This window comes from Elephas maximus, chromosome 3 (genome assembly GCF_024166365.1).
Source record: "Elephas maximus indicus isolate mEleMax1 chromosome 3, mEleMax1 primary haplotype, whole genome shotgun sequence".
Lineage (NCBI taxonomy): Eukaryota > Metazoa > Chordata > Mammalia > Proboscidea > Elephantidae > Elephas > Elephas maximus.
In genome coordinates, this window is record NC_064821.1 from 213795540 (window position 1) to 213815718 (window position 20179).

Sequence of the window (20179 nt, forward strand, 5' to 3'; positions counted from 1 at the left end):
TGCAAGGTAAATTGTGAAATGCTATTATAGGCTATTTTTTAGTTTGTTAAAAATTCATTATCTAACTAGATTAATAGTAAATACAGTTAATTCTTGTTTTTTTTTCATAATCTGAATGGTCAGAGAGCTCAAATAACCTGAAGCTTTTCATTACCATGATAAATACTGATAATATATTTCATGAAGTACAGTAGTTCCCAAGTGCCTATTGAAGAAAGTTAAATTATGACCTCTGCATTTAAGCATAAAAAATTTTTATATTATTTTGATTATTTTAAGAGTTACATACCTCACAACAGCGTAAATTTGAACCCAGTCTCATTTTATGTTTATTTAATATATGGTAATTCTTGTTAATCAGTTCATTAATTTTACCTTGCTCAAGAAAAAGATCTAGCAGAGATGTTTATTAGCTTAGCCTGAAGCTAATTTTATGAAATATTTTTAATATTATGTCTGTTACTGATAACTGAAATATTAGCATGATACTGAAATATTGCTTATTTTTCTATGTGTAAATTCTGTTGTCAGATGGCATCGAGTTGCTTCCGACTCACAGCAACCCTGTGTATAACAGAAGGAAATTCTGCCAGTCCTGTACCATTCTCATAATCGTTGTTATGCTTGAGCCCGTTGTTGCATAAATATTATTTACTTATTAATTTGCTTTAATAAATTTGGTTTTAACCTGCTCAGCTGTTCATTATGTTTTTCTAGACTTATCCTACTTTTTTTCTTATTCTCAAATACGTGAAATCGTATGTAAAAAAAGAGAAAAATTGGTAGTACAGTAAAAAGATTACAGAGAAATGAAAATCAAGAAATAAATATGATCATCTTATTATTTTATTATCACCCATAATATTCATATTAACCCAACAAAACCAACCCAGTGCCATCGAGTCGGAACTGCCGACCCTGTGGTTAGCAGCTGTAGCACTTAACGACTACGTCACCAGGGTTTCCAATATTCATATTATGTTCCTTTATATCATTTTATTTTTCTGTTTATAGTTGTAGCTGTATGTTAACTTTTTAAATAAAAGTTGTATTTTAGTTTTAAAAATAGCTGTGTTGGGAAATAGCACCCTACTTTTTGTTCCAGTTCTATCTTAGCCTTGTTATTTATTAATGACTAGACATTTAAAATCAAATCATCCTTTATACCAGAGGCAAGGCGAATGATCATTTTTATATGTTTCCTTAGAAACTGCCCTTGGTGCATTAGCAAGAGTCCTGAGAGAAGACTGGAAGCAAAGTGTTGAGTTAGCTACAAATATAATTTACATCTTTTTTTGCTTTTCCAGGTAAGTATAAAAATTATGAAGTAAAATAAAAGTGCTAGTCTATCTCTGTATTTCTCTCTGCCATTGGTTCAGTCTCTAAATCACTTGTGTTCTTGGGCTTTCTGCGTGTCTGTCCATGCCCTGCCTCTGAACTCTAATTTATGTTTGTTTCCCATTCTCTCTCCTGCTCTGTTATTCTTTCATCCAGTTGACACATACCTGTGCATGTACACACACGCGGTAGGATAGTGTAATGGTTTAGAGTTTAAGGCTGTGGAAGTAGACTGTTTGGATTTGCCCTGCTATTTCTTAGCTTTGTGACCTTGGTTGCATTTTTAACTTCTCGTATCTCACTCTCCTCGTCTGCAGAATGTGGATAGTAGTATGAGTCGGAATCAACTTGACAGCAACAGGCTTGGTTTAGGGTACGTTTTAGGATTAAATGAATTAATGAGCTAAAATATATAGAATAAACTTGGACCCAGAAAAAGCGCTCAATAACTGTTATTGTTATATATACAAATACATGTACACACACATACACATCATGTATATATATATTATTTATCAACATATGTTCTTTAGAAAGAGGATGTTTATTCAGGCATTGTGAAAAGCTTCTAGCCAATTCTTAGAGAATTCTACAAATATGGCAGCATCACCGAATACATTTATTGGATAAATATCTGAACGAATTAATTGTATAGGAAATATGTACAGATCCTTATTACTGATATGCTATTGATTTGTTTATTGTCTGATACCGGTTTTATACAATAAATAAGATGGATTTATAGTATTGTTACATTATTAGTTTTGTTAGATGACAGTCTGAAAATTATTTTGAAAGTATCTGAGTAGTTAATCACAAAAATGTATTTTAATTCTAACTTCTTAAAAATAAGCGATTTCAGATAAGTGTAGTATGTTAAAATATATTTCAAAGTAATCTTATAATTTCAAGTCTTTCTAGTTTACTATGAGTATATTCATTTACTGCTTGTACTAAAGTGTACCCAAAGCAAATTTCCTCAGCCCGTAGAATGTATTCCTTTAAATACCTATTAAAATCTCTTTTTTAAAGCTTTTCTCAGTTTCATGGACTTATCACCCATTATAAAATTGGAGCTCTGTGCATGAATATCATTGATCATGAATTAAAAAGACATGAGCTTTGGCAAGAAGAACTTTCTAAGAAGAAGAAAGCTGATATCCTTTAAGAATGGAATTTCACCCCGTTGTTGCCTCTTGCTATCATTTGGATAAATGGGATGGTTTTGTTGTTATTTTTATTTGCCATTCAGATTACTTGGAAACAGGCAAGACACTTTGTGTGTTGAAGGTTAAGATAAAGATAGAAAATGTCAGAATGAATGTAGTTGGACATATGATTTTGTTCACAATTTTGATTAGTTAGGTAGCAGGAGCAAACAGTGGTGGCTGTGCCTACCTGGGTTGGTGAGTCCCTGAGTGGCTTTACCATTTGTCCCCTGAGATCCGTTGGTTAGCTAAAGCCTGGCTCACCACGGATGCTTTTTGTTCGGTACATCTCTCTGAGTACTAGAGTGACTTTGCTTAGAGTGGACATAAATTTGGTGATGAACCTAATTTTAAGTTGTTTTTCTAATTAAGTGCAAAAATACTTTCTTAATAAATACAAATTGGAGAGCCCTAGGAGATGATAGAACCTATAAAAGGAACCTTAGAAATTAACCTGTCTTGCAATCAGGAATCTTTTCTGCAACATTCCTGGGCGATGGTTATATAGGCTCTTCTCTAATCGTGTAACTGCTTAGTGATTCAGCCCATTTTGTGGTTTGGGCTTCTACTTACTATAATTGTCTTTTGTTTAGTGAACCAGAGTTCATTTTTTGGTAACTTCTATCCCTTTGTTCTAGCCTTCCACACTGAAGCAGTATAGAATAAAGACATTCTCTTCAGTATCACAGTTCTCATATTTGAAGATATTTATCATATTACCTCTACAAATACAACTCCTCTCGACTGAATGCCCTGGCTTATTCGTACCTATCCTTGTGTGACGTGTGTATAACTCCTCTCGACTGAATGCCCTGGCTTATTCATACCTGTGTTTGTGTGACACGTGTATGACTCCTCTCGACTGAATGCCCTGGCTTATTCATACCTGTCCTTGTGTGACGTGTGTATAACTCCTCTCGACTGAATGCCCTGGCTTATTCATACCTGTGTTTGTGTGACACACGTATGACTCCTCTCAACTTAATGCCCTGGCTTGTTCATACCTGTCCTTGTGTGATATGTGTATAACTCCTCTCGACTGAATGCCCTGGCTTATTCATACCTGTCCTTGTGTGACGTGTGTATAACTCCTCTCGACTGAATGCCCTGGCTTATTCATACCTGTGTTTGTGTGACACACGTATGACTCCTCTCGACTTAACGCCCTGGCTTGTTCATACCTGTCCTTGTGTGACGTGTATAACACCTCTCAACTGAATGCCCTGGCTTATTCGTACCTGTCCTTGTGTGACGTGTGTATAACTCCTCTCAACTGAATACCCTGGCTTATTCATACCTGTCTTAGTGTGACATGCGTATAACTCCTCTCGACTGAATGCCCTGGCTTATTCGTACCTGTCCTTGTGTGACGTGTGTATAACTCCTCTCGACTGAATGCCCTAGCTTATTCGTACCTGTCCTTGTGTAATGTGTCCCAGATTAACAAGCATGCTGGTTCCTTCCCTTTGAACCTGGAATTTACTGGTGTCTTTTAAAAAGTGAAAACGTTATTTCTGTCGTACAAAGTATCATACGTTTCATACCTTCCCTTAGTGGAAAAAGTGGGCAATATTCTTAGATTAACTTTGGCCTCCAGAGAATCCTTAAGACTTGAATTTTATCTCCACTGTGCTATATGGATTAATGCTGAGCATTCTGTACAGGATCTCTCAAGGTTTTATAATTGTCACTTGGAATCCCCAAAACACTGTAAAAATGCACCTCCCCCCAACTTTGAATTTTCTTAATTAGGATCTCAACAGGTTTGAAAATTTTCTATGTTTGCCGTAAGGTTCTTGCATCTAGATTGGTATTGACCTGAACTACTAGGATAGCTCAATAACCTTGGAGACTTGAGATCAGTCCTGGAGTCCCAACCCTGAATGGTTCAGTGTAACCAAAATTTAGTTAAATAGGAGAGGAAGGGAGAGGACCAGTACTGGGACTTTTTATTGATTGTTAATTTACAGCGCTTCCTTTGTGATTATGATTGGTGACAGAACTGGTATTTCAGGACATGTTGTATTTCTGTCAGACACCACTGACTGTAAGATACACTATTGTTTATGAACTCCTAAGGAAAGAATGCTTCCAGTTAAACAGGGACACGTCGTGGATTATAAGATGCATCCCAATTTTGCAGTGGGGAAAATGTGTCTTAGGATCAGCGGGTTGTGACCATTAAGGAGATATAAAAATTACCTTTCAGGATTCTGGCCCTTTTTCCTGAAATAATGTACTATTTTACTAAGCCCTAAGTTTCCTTCTATTTTGATACAAATATTCCTTCTATTTTGATGCAAATAACATTCTAGAAGGTCGACTGCTTGACTCATTTTCTGGGGTTATTTTTAAGTGCTTGGGGATTCTGAGGAAACCCTAGTGGTATAGTGGTTAAGTGCTACAGCTGCTAACGAAAAGGTTAACAGTTCAAATCCGCCAGGCGCTCCTTGGAAACTCTACGGGGCAGGTCTAGTCTGTCCTATAGGGTCGCTATGAGCCGAAATCTACTCGACAACAGTGGGTTTGGTTTTTTTGGCTTTTTGGGGATTCTGAAGTCAAACTAAAGGGACCGGTTATTTCTACAAGCCCAGGGGACTATTTTGGAGTATAAGATAAGCTTTTTAAAATTTGTCTACATGTAATTCTAGGATCCTTCTTTTGGAATCCGTAGTCTGAAGAGGGTGATAAAAAGCTTTAGATCTAGCCTGCGCCCTTTAAATATTCTGGGCATCTGTCTGAAGACGAATCCAGTATTTTATTATGTAATTTACTTGTTAAGGATCCATGGATCCATTTGATAATCTGTTGAAAGTTCTAGACTTGTATACCTACATAAAATATTTGTGTGCAATTTCTGAGGATTCAAGTACTTGGTGAAGGTCAGAAGTGTGCACACTGTGACTCTGAGGGTATGTTTGAACCCTAGGCTATGATGTCGTCTTATACCACAGTTATTGTGCAGACAACAACATTTTAGTAGAAATAAACTATAAAAAAAAAAAATTTTTTTTTTTTTTAGAGAAAACAATGGAGTAAAGTTGCATATAAAATTTAATAGTGTTGTCTGTCATAATATTTTTCAGTAAGTTTTTTCTTTGCTTCAGTGAGTACATATAATCCTTAACTTAGGTTGTTTACTTGATGAAGACCCTGAAAACCAAACCTTGAGAAAGGATTATGAAAAAACATTTAAAAAATACCAGGGGCTTGTGGTAAAACAGGAACAGCTTTTACGAGGTATGAATTCTTATACTATTAGAAATGCAACTGATTACTCTAAAAACATTTATTTTGTTCTAGTTTTATCATTGCAGTAAAATACCAGAATAACTGAAAGTTCTATAAGTTTTAATATGCTACAAGTTCCTCTGTCTTTAGCTTGAGGAACAATGTTTTAAATTTAATTCCATTGTCTTTCCACCGAAGTACTCTATTCAGGTCTTAAATGTATATGTATTTATAATGTTTTTACTTAGAGAAGATTTTTTAATCCAATTTTTGGCCTTTTCAATAAGAATCCTGTTTTCTGCAAATCTTAACTTACTTGTCTTATATAATAAAGTGAATATTTTTGTTACTTTCCTTGGAAATTGATATGAATGTTTTCAAAATGTATCTTTTTAATATATCTTTTTTAATGTTTTCAAAATGTATCTTTTTTAATAGGAAATTTTTTATTGAGAGATTTCAGTAGTATGGTTTCTAGGTCACTAAGGTACAAAATCTTATGATGGTCAGTGAGAATGATGTGGGGCTTTTAAGTGTGCAAATCAGTTTCTCATTTGCAGGTGGTTATTGATTTTCAGTTCATTGGCCCTTTGTACACTGAAAACTATAAAACATTACTGAAAGAAATTAAAGAAATAAATGGAAGGGCATTCTGTGCTCATGGATCAGAAGACCCAATATTGTGAAGATGTCAGTACCCCTAAAGTAATTTACAGACTCAGTACAATACTGATCAAACTGCCAATAACCTTCTTTGCAGAAATGGAAAAGCGAATCCTCAGATTATATGGAACTGTAAGGGGCCCCAAATAGCCAAAGCAATTTCGAAAAAGAACAAAGTAGGACGACTCACACTTCCTGATCTCAAGGCATATTATAAAGCCGCACTAATCAAAATAGTCTCATATTAGTATCGTAATAGAGAGATAAACCAATGGAATAGAACTGAGAGTCCAGCAATAAATCCACACACTTATGGTCTGTTGATCTTCAATAAGGGTACTAAATCCATCCAATGGGGAAAGAATAGTCTGTTTAATAAGTAGTGCTGAGACAACTGGATTTCCAAAACATAAGCATGTACCTGGACCCATACCTCACACCATATACAAAAACTAACTCAGAATGGATCAACGACCTAAACGTAAGATTTCGAAACCACAGAACTCTTAGAAGAAAACATACAGGTAGTGCTTCGGGATCTAGTTTACAGCAATGAATTCTTAGATATGACACTGAAAACACAAGCAATAGTAGATGAAAGATAAATGAGAATTCATCAAAGTTTAAAATTTTGTTCATGAAAGATGTTTATTGACAAAGTGAAGAGACAACCTATAGATTGGGGGAAAAATTTTGGAAATCATATTTATCTGATAAAAGTTTATTATCCAGAACATATAAAGAACCCCTACAACTTAACAACAGAAGGACAAACAACACAATCGAAAAATGGGCAAAGTACCTGAATAGACATTTCACCAAAGAAGAGATACAAAAGGCCAATAAGCACATGCAAAGATGCTCAACATCATTAGTCATTAGGGAAATTAAAATCAAAACCACGATAAGATATCACTTCACACCCACTAAGATGGCTGTGATTAAAAAAACGGAAAACAGTAGGTGTTGGTGAAGGAAGATGTGGAAAAATTGGAACCCTTATCCGTTGCTGGTGGGATTGTAAAATGGTACAGCCACTGTGGAACACAGTCTGATAGTTCCTCAAAAACTTAAACGGAATTATACAATCTAGCAGTTCCACTTCTAGGTGTATACCCAGAAGAATTTAAAGCAGGAACAGAAACATACATGTACACCAGAATTCACTGCAGCAGTATTCACAGTAGCCAAAAGATGGAAACAACCTAAACGTCCGTTAACAGATGAAGTGGTACTTACATGCAATGGAATCTTACCCAACCATAAAGAGAAATGAAGCCATGATGTATGTTACAGCATGGATGAACCTTGAAAATGCCTTGCTGAATGAAATAAGTCAGCCACAAAAGGGCAAATATTGCATGATTCCACTTAAGTATGTAGAATAAGCAAGTGTACACAGACCTAAGATTATTAGTGATTACCATAGGTGCGCAGGACAGAGGAAGAAAGGGGGACTGGTTGCGGAGGGGACACTGAGCTTCTGTTCAGGGTGATGGAAAAGTTCAGAGCCAGATCATGGTGATGGTCACTCAATATGATGAACACAGTACATACTGCCAAGCTGTATAGTGAAGAATGTTGAAATGACAAATTTCTTGTTATGTATATGTTTACCACAAATTACAAAGAGAAACTTTAAGCTTTGTTCCTAGTCATATACTTTATGCAAATATTTTTTGCTTTCTTTTTTTAGTGATTTTATTGAGATATAATTGATATACAGGAAGATGCACATATTTAAAGTGTACAACTTAATAAGTTTTGACATATGTGAAAACACATGAAACCAACACCATAATCAAGATAAAGAACATATCCATCACCTCCAAAAGCCTCCTCATGCCTCTTTGTAATTCCTCCATTTTCTCGTTCCTCCCCACTCACCCTAAGGGAACCACTGATTTGCTTTCTGTCACTTTAGTTTACGTTTTATATGAATGGAATTATGTAGTATATGTTGTTTTTTGCCTGGCTTCTTTCACTAGGTGTAATTAGAGATTCAGCCATCTTGTATCAGTAGTTCATTACTTTTTATTATTGAGTGATATTTCTTTGTACTTGTTCATCTGTTGATAGTATTTGGGGATGCTTCCAATTTTTGACAATGAGGAATAAAGCTGCTGTGAACATTTATGTGCGATCTTTGTGTGGATATGTGCTTTCTTTTCTCTTGGTTAAATACCTGTTATGGAATGGCCGGGCCATAGGATAGGTATGTTTTTAACTTTATAAGAAACTGCCTAACGGTTTTCTACAGTGGTTTTACCCTTTTACATTCCCATCATCAATGTATGAAGTTTCAATTGTTTCATATCCTTGGTAACACTTGGTATGGTTAATCTTATTCTAATGGTTATGTAGTGATACCTTCTGTGGTTTTGATTTGTATTTTCATAATGACTAATAGTGACCCCATGAGTCAGAACTGACTCAGTGACAACAGGTTTGGGTTTGGTTTTAATGACTAATGATGTTGAATAAGTTTTCATGTGCTTATCTGTCATTTCTATGTCTTTGTTGAAGTGTCTGTTCAAATCTTTTGCCCATTTTTAATTGGAAATTTATTGAGTTTTGAGAGTTCATGTTGGATACAGATATGTGATTTGCAAGTATTTTTTCCCATTTTGGCTTATCTTTTCATTCACCTAACAGTATCTTTCAAGGAACAGAAGTTTTTAATTTTTATAGCATCTAATTTACTAATTTTGTCTTTTATGGTTCATGCTTTTGGTATTTAAGAAATCCTTCCCTAATTGAAGGTTACAAAGACCTTTTCTTGAGTTTTCTTTTACTACTTTTATAATTTTAGGTTTTCATTAAGGTTTATATTACATTGTGAGTTAATATTTGTATATGATTTAAGAATGAATCTAAGTTCTTTTTTTTTTTTTTTTTTTGCATTTGGATATCAAATTTTCCTGTACTATTTGTTAAAGGACTATCCTTTATCCAGTGAATTGTCTTACATATTTGTCAAAATCATTTATCCATGTGAGTGTGGGCTTACTTCTAGACTCTCTAATCTGTTCTGTTCTGATCTACTTATATATCTTGATGCTGATAGCACAATATCTTGATTACTGTAGCTTTATATAAAATATTGAAATCAGGTAATGTTAGTCTTTCAACTTATATTTTCAAATTTTTGGCTATTCTCTTACATTTCCATATGAACTTTCTAAATAACTAATTTCTACAAAAAAATATTGCTGAATGTTTGATTGGGATTGCATTGAATCTATAGATCAGTTTGGCAGAATTGACATCTTACCATATTGAATCTTCTGACTCACGAGAAAGGTTTATTTATTTCAGTCTTTTTAAATTTCAATAGCTATCCGAAAAGTTGGTGGTTTGAACCCACCAGCTGCTTTGTGGGGAAAAGACCTGACAATCTGTTTCTGTAAAGATTGTTGTTGTTGTTTTGTGCCATCAAGTCAATTCCAACTCACAGCGACCCTATTCGTAACAGAACAAAGCACTGCCTGATTCTGTGCCATCCTCACAGTCGTTATTAAGCTCGAGCCCATTGTTGTACTGTGTCAGTCTATCTCTCTGAGAGTCTTCCTTTTTTATCCACCGACTTTCCACTTTACCAAGCATCATGTCCTCCAAGGACTGATCCCTCCTGACAACATGTCCAAAGTATGCGAGACATAGTCTCATCACCTTGCCTCTAAAGAGCATTCTGGCTGTACCACTTCTAAGACAGATTTGTTCCTTCTTTTGGCAATCCATAGTATAGTCAGTATTCGTCACCAGCACCATAATTCAAAGGCATCAGTTCTTCGGTCTTCCTTATTCATTGTCCAGCTTTTGCATGCATATGAGGCAATTTGAAAACACCATGGCTTGGGTTAGGCAAACCTTAGTCTTCAAGGTAACATGTTTGCTTTTTAACACTTTAAAGAACTCTTTTGCAGCAGATTTGCCAATGCAATGCGTCTTTTGATTTCTTAGCTGCTGGTTCAATGAGTGTTGATTGTGGATCCAAGTAAAATGAAATCCTTGACAACTTCAACCTTTTCTCCATTTATCATGACGTTGTTTATTGGTCCAGTTGTGAGGATTTTTGTTTTCTTTATGTTGAGGTGTAATCCATAGCGAAAGCTGTAATCTTTGATCTTCATCAGTAGGTACTTCAAGTCCTTTTCACTTTCAGCCAGCAAGGTTGTGTTATCTACATAATGCAGGTTGTTAATGAGTCCTCCTGTAATCCTGATGCCCCATTCTTCTTCATATGACATACACCTTTCCTGACTTTAAACCATGCAGAATCCCTTTATTCTGTTCGAACAACTGCCTCTTGATCTATATGCAGATTCCTCAAGAGCACGATTAAGTGTTCTGGAATTCCCATTCTTCGCAATATTATCCATAATTTGCTATGACCCACACAGTCGAATGCCTTTGCGTAGTCAACAAAACACAGGTAAACATCTTTCTGGTATTCTCTGCTTTCAGCCACGATCCATCTGACATCAGCAGTGATATCCCTGGTTCCATGTCATCTTCTGAATACGGCTTGAATTTCTGGCAGTTCCCAGTTGATGAATGATCTTCAGCAAAATTTTACTTGCATGTGATATTAATGATACTGTTCAATAATTTCTGTATTCAGTTGGATCACCTTTCTTTGGAATGGGCATAAATATGCATCTCTTCAAGTTGATTGCCCAGGGAGCTGTATTCCAAATTTCTTGGCATAAAGAGCTCTTCCAGCTCTGCAACAGTTTGTTGAAACATCTTGATTGGTATTCTGTCAATTCCTGGAGCCTTGTTTTTCACCAGTGCATTCAGTGTAGCTCGGACCTCTTCCTTTAGTACTATTGGTTCCTAATCATATGCTACCTCCTGAAATGGTTGCATGTTGACCACTTCTTTTTGGTATAGGGACTCTTTGTATTCCTTCCATCTGTTTTTGATGCTTCCTGCATGGTTTAATATTTTCCCCATAGAATCCTTCACTATTGGACCTTAGGACTTGAATTACAGTCTGGCAAACCCTTTGGGACAGTTCTGCTCTGTCATATAGGGTTGCTATGAGTTAGAATCAACAGAACAGAACACAACAGCAACAACATGGCAAGGTTTTATTGTTTTCAGTGTACAGGTCTTTCCCATCTTCTGTCAGTTTTGTTCCCATGCATTTCATATTTTTTTTTTTATGGCTGTTGTAAATGCTATCTTTAAAAAAAAATTTTAATCTCTGATTGTTCATTGCCAGTATATAGAAATACAATTGAATTTTGTATTGGCCTTGCATCCTGTTACATTGGTAGTAACTTTTATAGATTCTGTCATATTTTCTACATTGATGACGGTCTTGTCTGCAAGTAAAGACAATTCGCTTCATGTTTTCACATCTGGGTGGCTTTTATTTATTTTTCTTGCCTATTTTTTTTTTTTTAATTGCGCTGTCTAGAACACGCGGTGCAATGTTGAGTAGAAGCAATGCGAGTAAACCTTCTTGTCTAGTTCCTTATCATTTAGCATTAAGTATGCTGCTGAGCATAGGTTTTCATAGATACCCTTTATGAGGTGAAGGAGGTTTCCATCTGTTCTTAATTTCCTGAGGGTTTTTATCAGGGCGAATGTTGGATTTGGTTCAGTGTGTTTTCTGCATCTATTAAAAGGATCATGTGGTTTTCTTTTTAGTTTGTTAATTGTTTATATGGTTAATATAATCAATTGCTTTTGTAATATTAAATCAGCTTTGCATTCCTGGGTTAAAATCTGCTTGTATTATCCGTTTTATATCCATTATGTATTATTGGCTTTAATTTCCTAAAATCTTTTAAAATTTTTTGCATCTCTGTGTATGGGGATATTGGTCTATAGTTTTCTCGTAAGCTCTAATTTTTTTTTTTTCTTTACCTGGTTTTGGTATCAGGGCAATGCTAACCTCATAGAATGAGGTGGGAAGTGTTCCCTCCTCTTCAGTTTTCTGGGAGAGTTTGTGAAAAATTTGTATTTTTTTCTTTAAATGTTTGCTAGAATGTGCCAGTAAAGCCATTAGAGCCCTAGAGTTCTCTTTATGGGAAAGTTCTTAACTACAAATTCAGTGTCTTTTGTAGGCAGAGGACTATTCAAGTAGTTTTTTTTTTTTTTTCCTTGAATGAGTGTTAATAGCTTGTAAGACACAAGCTAAAGGAACTTGTGTATTTTTCATTGTTCTACATTAATATTTCCTTATCATCCTTTTAACACCTGTATCTGTAATGATGTAACTGGTCTTAGTCTTGAAATTGATAATTTGTGCCTTCCCCCTAATCAGTCTGGTTGGAGGTGTATCAATTTTATTGATCTTTTTTTTCTCATAGAACCAACGTTGGTATCATTGATTTTCTCTATTTTTGTTTTCTATTTCACTGATATTTGCTCTGATTTTTATTATTTATTCAGCTTACATGTAGTTTCTTAAGGCAAAGATGAAATCATTGATTCAGGATTTTTTTTTCTCTAATAAAGATGGTTAATACCATGCATTTCTTTTCAAGCACTGCTTTCGCAGCATCTCACAGATTCTGTTGTTTTCATTTTAATTCAGTTCAAAATACTTTCTGATTGCTCTTTCTGTTTCTTCTTTGACCCATAGGTTATTTAGAAGGCAGTTATTTTATTTACAAATATTTGGAGACTTTCCAGGCATCTTTGTGTTATTGATACTTAATTCAATGCCATTTTCATCAGAGAAAATACTTCTATAACTTGAATCCCCCTAAATTTATTGAGACTTGTTTTATAGTCCAGAATATAGTCCCTCTTAGAAAACGTTGTGTGTACACACTTGAAAAGAATGTTTATTCTGCTTCTGCTGGTGTTTTCTATAAATCCCACGAGGTAAAGTTAGTGATATACAAGTCTTTATATCCTTGCTGATTTTCTTTGTACCTGTTCTATCAATTATTGAGAGAGGAACATTGAAATCCCTGACTGTAACTGCGGATTTGTCTATTTCTTCTTGCAGTTCTATCAGTTTTTGCTCCATGTATTTTGAAGCTCTGTTATTGGGGATTCATGTAGGAACATAAATTGTAACGTCTTCTTGATGAATTGACCTTGTTTTTATTATGATATGACCTTCATTATCTCTGGAATATTCTTAGCTCTGAAATCTACTTTTCTTGTGACTGGTGTTTTAACATGGTGTGTATTTGTCCATCCTTTTACTTTTAACTTGTGTCTTTAAAGTTTTTCTTATAAAAAGCATATATTTGATTCTTGCTTTTTTTTTTTTGTCTTTACCTTTTTCTTCTTTGTCTTCTTTGAGATTGAGGTATTTTTTATTTATCTCCATTGTTGGCTCAACTGTAACTCTTTTATGATCTTAATGGTGCTTTAGGGTTTATAGTATCCGTCTTTAACTTGTTTTAAGTTCAGTGTGCCTTCAAGTGCTATTTCTACAACTTCACATGTAGTGTGAGAACTTTACAATAATTTACATTTATTTCTCCACTCCCTGAATATTTCTTATACGTTTTATATCCTCAGGGCATCATTATTATTTTTATATAATCATTTTTATTTTGAAGATATTTGAATAATAAGAAAATAATCTTACCTGTTATAGCTCCACATTTCTGCCTGGTGTTATTTTCTCTTTGTCTGATGGACTTCCTTTAGTATTTCTTATAGGACATAGTTGTTGGTGATGAATTATTTTTTTCTTTTGTATGTCAGAAAAAGTCTTTTTTGAAGATAATTTTCATTGGATATAGAATTCTAGCTCAACAGCTTTTTTCGTTTTCTGTTATATAGATGTAACTCTACTGTCTTCTTGCTTACATAGTTTTTGGTGAGAAATCTGGTGTTCTTTGTTGCTCTGTATATAAGATACCATTTTTCTTTTCACTGCTTTTAAGATTCTTTCTTTAATGCTTGTTTTGAGCAATTTGATTATCATTTGTCTTGGTACTGCTTTCTTCATGTTTCATGTTCTTGGGGTTTGGTTAGCATATTATAATTGTGGGTTTATAGTTTTCATAAATTTGGATATTTTTTCAGTTATTGTTTTCAGAGACTCCAATTACATGTATACTAGGGCACTTAAGGTTTGTCTACAGCTCAGTGGTATTCTTTACATTTTTGCTATTTTTTTCCTCTATGTCTTTAATTTTAGACAGTTTATATTGTTATGTCTTCAAATTCACTAATCTTCAATATATAAACTTCTCCTAATTCCATCTAGTATGCAGCCTCAGACATTGTAGTTTTTATTGTTAGAAGTTCAGTTTGAGGGTTTTTTGTTTTTTTTTTTTTTTTTTATCCTCCAAGTCTGTACTTCCCTTTTTGAATATCTGGAATGCAATTATAATAACTGTTCTAATGGTCCTCTGTGCTAATTCTGAACTCTGTCAGTTCTGGGTCAGTTTCACTTGGTTGATATTTCTTCTCCTTATGGGTCGTGTATTCCTGCTTATTTGAATGACTGATAATCTTTGATTAGATACCAGACATTGAAATTTATATTGTTAGACATTGGATATTTTATTATTTCTATAAATATTTTTGAGCTTTGTTCTCAGACACTGTTAAATTAACTGGGAACAGTTTTATGCTTTTGACTCTTGCTCTTAAGATTTGTTAGTCTGGACGTAAGCAGCTTAGTCTGGGGGTAATTATTCCCCACTACTGAGGCTGGACCTTTCAGAATACTCTGAATTAGGAGATTTCCAGTCTGGCTGGTGGAAACAGGCATTATGTGCAGTCCAGCCCTGTGTAAGGATCATGTATTATTGCCTTCTAATTCTCTCATTTTGTTCTATCCCAGCCTCATTTATATTTCTGACACATGAGCACCAGTCAGTACTCTGTTCAGTACTCAAGGAATACCTCTGCAGAACTCCACAGTTCTCTTTGTTCATTTCTCTCCTCTCCAGCACTCTGTTCTGTCAATTCTAGCCACATCAGCTTTCCTGGACTCTGAGCTCCAACTCCTCAACTGCGGAAGTCTGTCAGTTCCGCCTGAGTTCTCCCTTCCTGTCCCATGGCCTGGAACCTCTCTCAGGGTGGCAGTCTGGGGCAATTATAAGGCTGTCTCATTTCTTCCTTGTCTCTCAGGGCTCGCTGTCTTCATTGCCTGATGCCAGTTTTGTCAAAGCCTTTCTTTCATGTGCTTTTGTCCTTTCTTTTTGCTTTTTTTTGGTCTGTTTCAGGTTAGTGTTTAATAATCTGGTTCATACCATTCTATCTTGGCTGCTAGCAAAAGTCTACTATACATTTTTCTGAACACAATTTAAGACCTTTCAGTAGTGCCTTTCATGAAAAGTCAGCATAATGCAGTAGTATAAATGGGTGAACTTTGAACTCTGATGGGCTTGAATTTTAACTCTCCCACTTACTACCTGTGTGTCCTAGGACAAGTTAACTTTTCTGAATCTAGGATTCTCCATCTGTAAAATGTTTTATAATACTTCCTGCCTCATAAGATTGTTTTAGAATTAAAATGATTTATTATTTATATATCAACTAGTATAGTGCCTGGCATACAAGAGTGTGTTGCATTAGATATATATAATAATAATATATAACTAAAATTAAAAATAAAAATCCATAATAAGCAATATGAATTGCCTTTCCATCTCATATATATGTTATGTAAATAAATTTAACATTTATGTGTGTATATATGCATGTATTTCTCTATGTCTTTTGTAAAAGTTTAGAGATGGCTTACAAGAATACATGAAGTGAAAATACTAAAATAATGAGTAAAATCAAGACCATAGTGAGCAAAAAGGTTATGTTAACCATAGTAGCCTGCATAATTCTGGGAAAAACCTTTCAAATTTAACTCTGAAGTTTCCTGTCTCTCAAGGAAAAATGGAGAATTGTCTGTTAGTTTTTAGTGTCCTCAGATTTAGCTCCGTGCTGTGGAGTGTAGCTCTGTTAACACAGCAGCCCTTAGTGGTCGCAGTTTTATGACACCTTACATTGTTTTCTGCTGCTCCCTGCCTACCTGTTCTTTATTTGCTGACTTACCTACCTTTAATTACTGATGATTGCTGCTAAGCCCTAAACTCTAAGATGGTAGGAATTACTGTTTAATACTGGTGATTGTCTCTTTCTCAGCATAATATCGTTTTATATATATTACATTTTGTGATACACAGTTTATTATATCACTCGAAATAAATATAGGGATATTGGTAGTTCTGTGGTACAATTCTCACCTTCCATGTGGGAGACCCAGGTTCGGTGTCCTGGCCAGTGTACTTCATGCGTAGCAACCTCCCGTCTGTCAATGGGGGCTTGTGTGTTGCTATAATACTGAACAGGTTTTGGTGGAGCTCCCAGACTAAGCAGACTAGGAAGAAAGACTCGCCAATCTACTTCTGAAAATCAGCCAGTGAAAACCCTATGGATCGCAACAGTTTACGCCTGAGCTGCATTTTGTTCTGTTGTGCGTAGAACCGCCACGAGTTGGGGGCTAACTCAACAGCAGTTAATGACAACAATGAAATAATTACTAACCAGTTAAAATTTTAAAAGTAATATAAGACAGTACCTTTTTTGAACTATATTTCTTACCTAGTGAATAGAAATCATCTTTCTAATTGTTGATTCACTATTCCAATCACCTAACTCTCGACTGTTTTACTTTTCTAGTTGCTCTTTATTTACTTCTGAATCTCGCTGAAGATACTCGTACAGAACTGAAGATGAGGAACAAAAACATAGTTCACATGCTGGTGAAGGCTCTTGATCGGGACAATTTCGAGCTGCTTATTCTGGTTGTGTCATTCTTGAAGAAACTCAGCATATTTATGGAGAATAAAAATGATATGGTAACTTATACAACCCCTTCTTGCACCACTCCATGCTATACATTTTCAAGCTAGAATATCTTGCCAATAAACTAAGCATATTATCTGCTTTCTGAATAATTCTCAGTGAGGATTTTGCAATAGCAATTACTCACTCTAAGTGGCTTCAATAGGAAATGTAGTCTATGTTAGTTAACTATTTCATATAACTGAAGCTTTGTGGATAAAACCCTTTTCCTAGTACATTGGATAGAACGGACCTTGCCATATTAAACTTAATGTATAGAAAGTAATTTAAACTTATGGTTGTAATTCAGGGTCATCTAGCCTTATTATTTTCCTCTAAACTATTTTGCTTCCTGGACTTTTGATGTTAGCTTGTAGAATTACAGTTTGGCCCAATCACTTTCTATCACCTACTGTTCCAATCAGCAACCACAACCTGTAGATTCTACTTTTCTAATATCTCTTGAGAGTATCCTTTTTTCTATAATTAATACCAGTGCCATTGTATTAATTCAGCCCCTCGTCATTTCTTTGTTTTTATTTGACTTTAGATGAGGGTTTACAGAACAAACTAACTTCTCATTAAACAGTTAGTACACATATTGTTTTATGACATTGGTTAACAACCCCACGACATGTCAACACTCTCCCTTCTCAACCTTGGGTTCCGCGTTACCAGCTTTCCTGTCCTATCCTGCTTTCTAATCCTTGTCCCTGGGCTGGTACGCCCCTTTAGTCTCATTTTATTTTATGGGCCTGTCTAATTTTTGCCTAAAGAGTGAACCTCAGGAGTGACTTTATTATTGAGGTAAAAGGTTGTTCGGGGACCATACTCTTAGGGTTTCTTCAGTCTCTTTCAGGCCAGTAAGTCTGGTCTTTTTTTGTGAGTTAGTATTTTGTTCTACATTTTTCTCCAGCTCTGTCCAGGACCTTCTATTGTGATTCCTATCAGAGCAGTCAGTGGTGGTAGCCGGGCACCATCTAGTTGTGCTGGACTCAGTCTAGTGGAGGCCATGGTAGTTGTGGTCCATTAGTCTTTTGGATTAATCTTCCCCTTGTGTCTTTAGTTTTCGTTCTCCCTTGCTGAGAAGGTTTGAGATCAGTGGAGTATCTTAGATGGCTGCTCACAGGCTTTTAACACCCTGCTGCTCCTCACCCATGTAGAATGTAGAATATTTTCTTTATAAGCTATGTTATGTCAGTTGAGCTAGATGTTCCCCAAGACCATGCTCCCCACAGCCCTCAGCCCAGCAGTTTGGCCCTTCAGGGAGTTTGGATGTATCTGTAGAGCTTCCATGACCTTGCCTTGTACAAGTTATCTTGGCTTCCCCAGTATTGTGTACCGTCTTAACCTTCCCCGAAGTTACCACTTACCTATTGTCTATTTAGTGTTTTTCCATCCCCAGTCCTCCCCTCCCTTGCAGCCATCAAAGATTGTTTCTTTTTGTTTGTAAACCTTTTCATGAGTTTTTGTAGTAGTGGTTTCATAAAATATTTGTCCTTTTGCGATTGACTTACTTCACTCTGCATAATGCCCTCCAAATTCATCCATGTTGTGAGATTGCTTCGCAAGTTGATCATTGTTCTTTTTTTGTTGCATAGTACTCCATTGTGCGTATGTACCATGTTTTGTTTATCCATTTATCTGTTAATGGGTATCTAGGTTGTTTCCATCATTTTGCTATTATGAATAATACTGAAATGGACATGGGTTTGTCCATATATCTGTTTGTGTGATGGCTCTTATTTCTCTAGGATACACTTCTAGGAGGAGGATTGCTGGACCGTACAGTATTTCTATCTCTAGCTTTCTAAGGAAAAGCCATATTGTTTTCCAAAATGGTTGTACAATTTTCCATTCCGACCAGCAGTGCATAAGAGTTCCAGTCTCCCTGCAGCCTCTTAAATGCTTGTTATTTTCTGTTTTTTTGATTTGTGTCAGCAATGCTGGGGTGAGAAGGTATCTCATTGTGGTTTTGATTTGCATTTCTCTCATGGCTAGTGATCGACAGCATTTCCTCGTGTGTCTGTTGGCCACTTGAATGTCTTCTTTTTTGAAGTTTCTGTTCATTTCCTTTGTCCATTTTTTAATTGGATTATTTGTGTTTTTGTTGTAGAAGTGTTGGATTTTCTTGCATATTTTAGAGCTTAGACCTTTGTTGGATTTATCATAGCCAACAATTTTTTCCCAGTCCGTGGGTTCTCTTTTTACTCTTTTGGTGAAGTCTTTTCATGGGCATGTTTGTTTTTAGAAGATCCCAGTTATCCAGTTTAACTTCTGGAGTTTGTGTGTTGTTAGTTATGGTTTGTATCCTGTTAATGCCATGTATTAAGGCCTCTAGCATTGATCCTGTTTTTTCTTCTATGGTCTTTATACTTTTTGGTTTTATATTTAGGTCTTTGATCCATTTTGAATTAGTTTTTGTGTAGGGTGTGAGCTATGGGTCCTGTTTCATTGTTTTTGCAGATGGACATCCAGTTTTGCTGGCACCATTTGTTAAAAAGACTGCCTTTTCCCCATTTGATGGACTTTGGGCCTTTGTTGAAGATCAGGTGACTGTAGGTGAATAGAATTACATCTGGGTTCTCAATTCTGTTTCATTGGTCAATGTGTCTGTTGTTTTACCAGTACCAGGCTCTTTTGAGTACCGTAGCTGTATAGTAGGTTCTGAGGTCGGATAGTTCAAGTCCTCCTACTTCCTTCTTCTTCAGTAGTGCTTTACTTATCTGTAAGAATAAAGTTAATGATTAGTTTTTTCATCTCTTTAAAGAATGTTGTTGGTATTCAGATCAGAATTGTATTGTATTTGTAGATTGCTTTGGGTAGAATTGTCATTTTCATAGCATTGAGTTTACCTATCCATGAGCATGGTATGTTTTTCCATTTATGTGAATCTCTGTTGATTTCTTGCAGTAGTGTTTTGTCATTTTCTTTGTATGAGTCTTTTACATCCCTGGTTA

At 35.5% G+C, this 20179-nt stretch overlaps 1 protein-coding gene across 3 annotated transcripts in view; it reads left to right on the forward strand.

Moving 5' to 3' along the window:
- KIFAP3 (kinesin associated protein 3) overlaps positions 1-20179 on the forward strand; it is a 267451-nt gene that overhangs the window by 48761 nt on the left and 198511 nt on the right. For all 3 annotated transcript variants that reach the window (XM_049881269.1, XM_049881271.1, XM_049881270.1), the window contains exons 6-9: positions 1208-1307; positions 2371-2495; positions 5688-5786; positions 17055-17233. In XM_049881269.1, coding sequence (XP_049737226.1) covers positions 1208-1307; positions 2371-2495; positions 5688-5786; positions 17055-17233 — 503 coding nt within the window. The remainder of the gene's footprint in view (positions 1-1207; positions 1308-2370; positions 2496-5687; positions 5787-17054; positions 17234-20179) is intronic.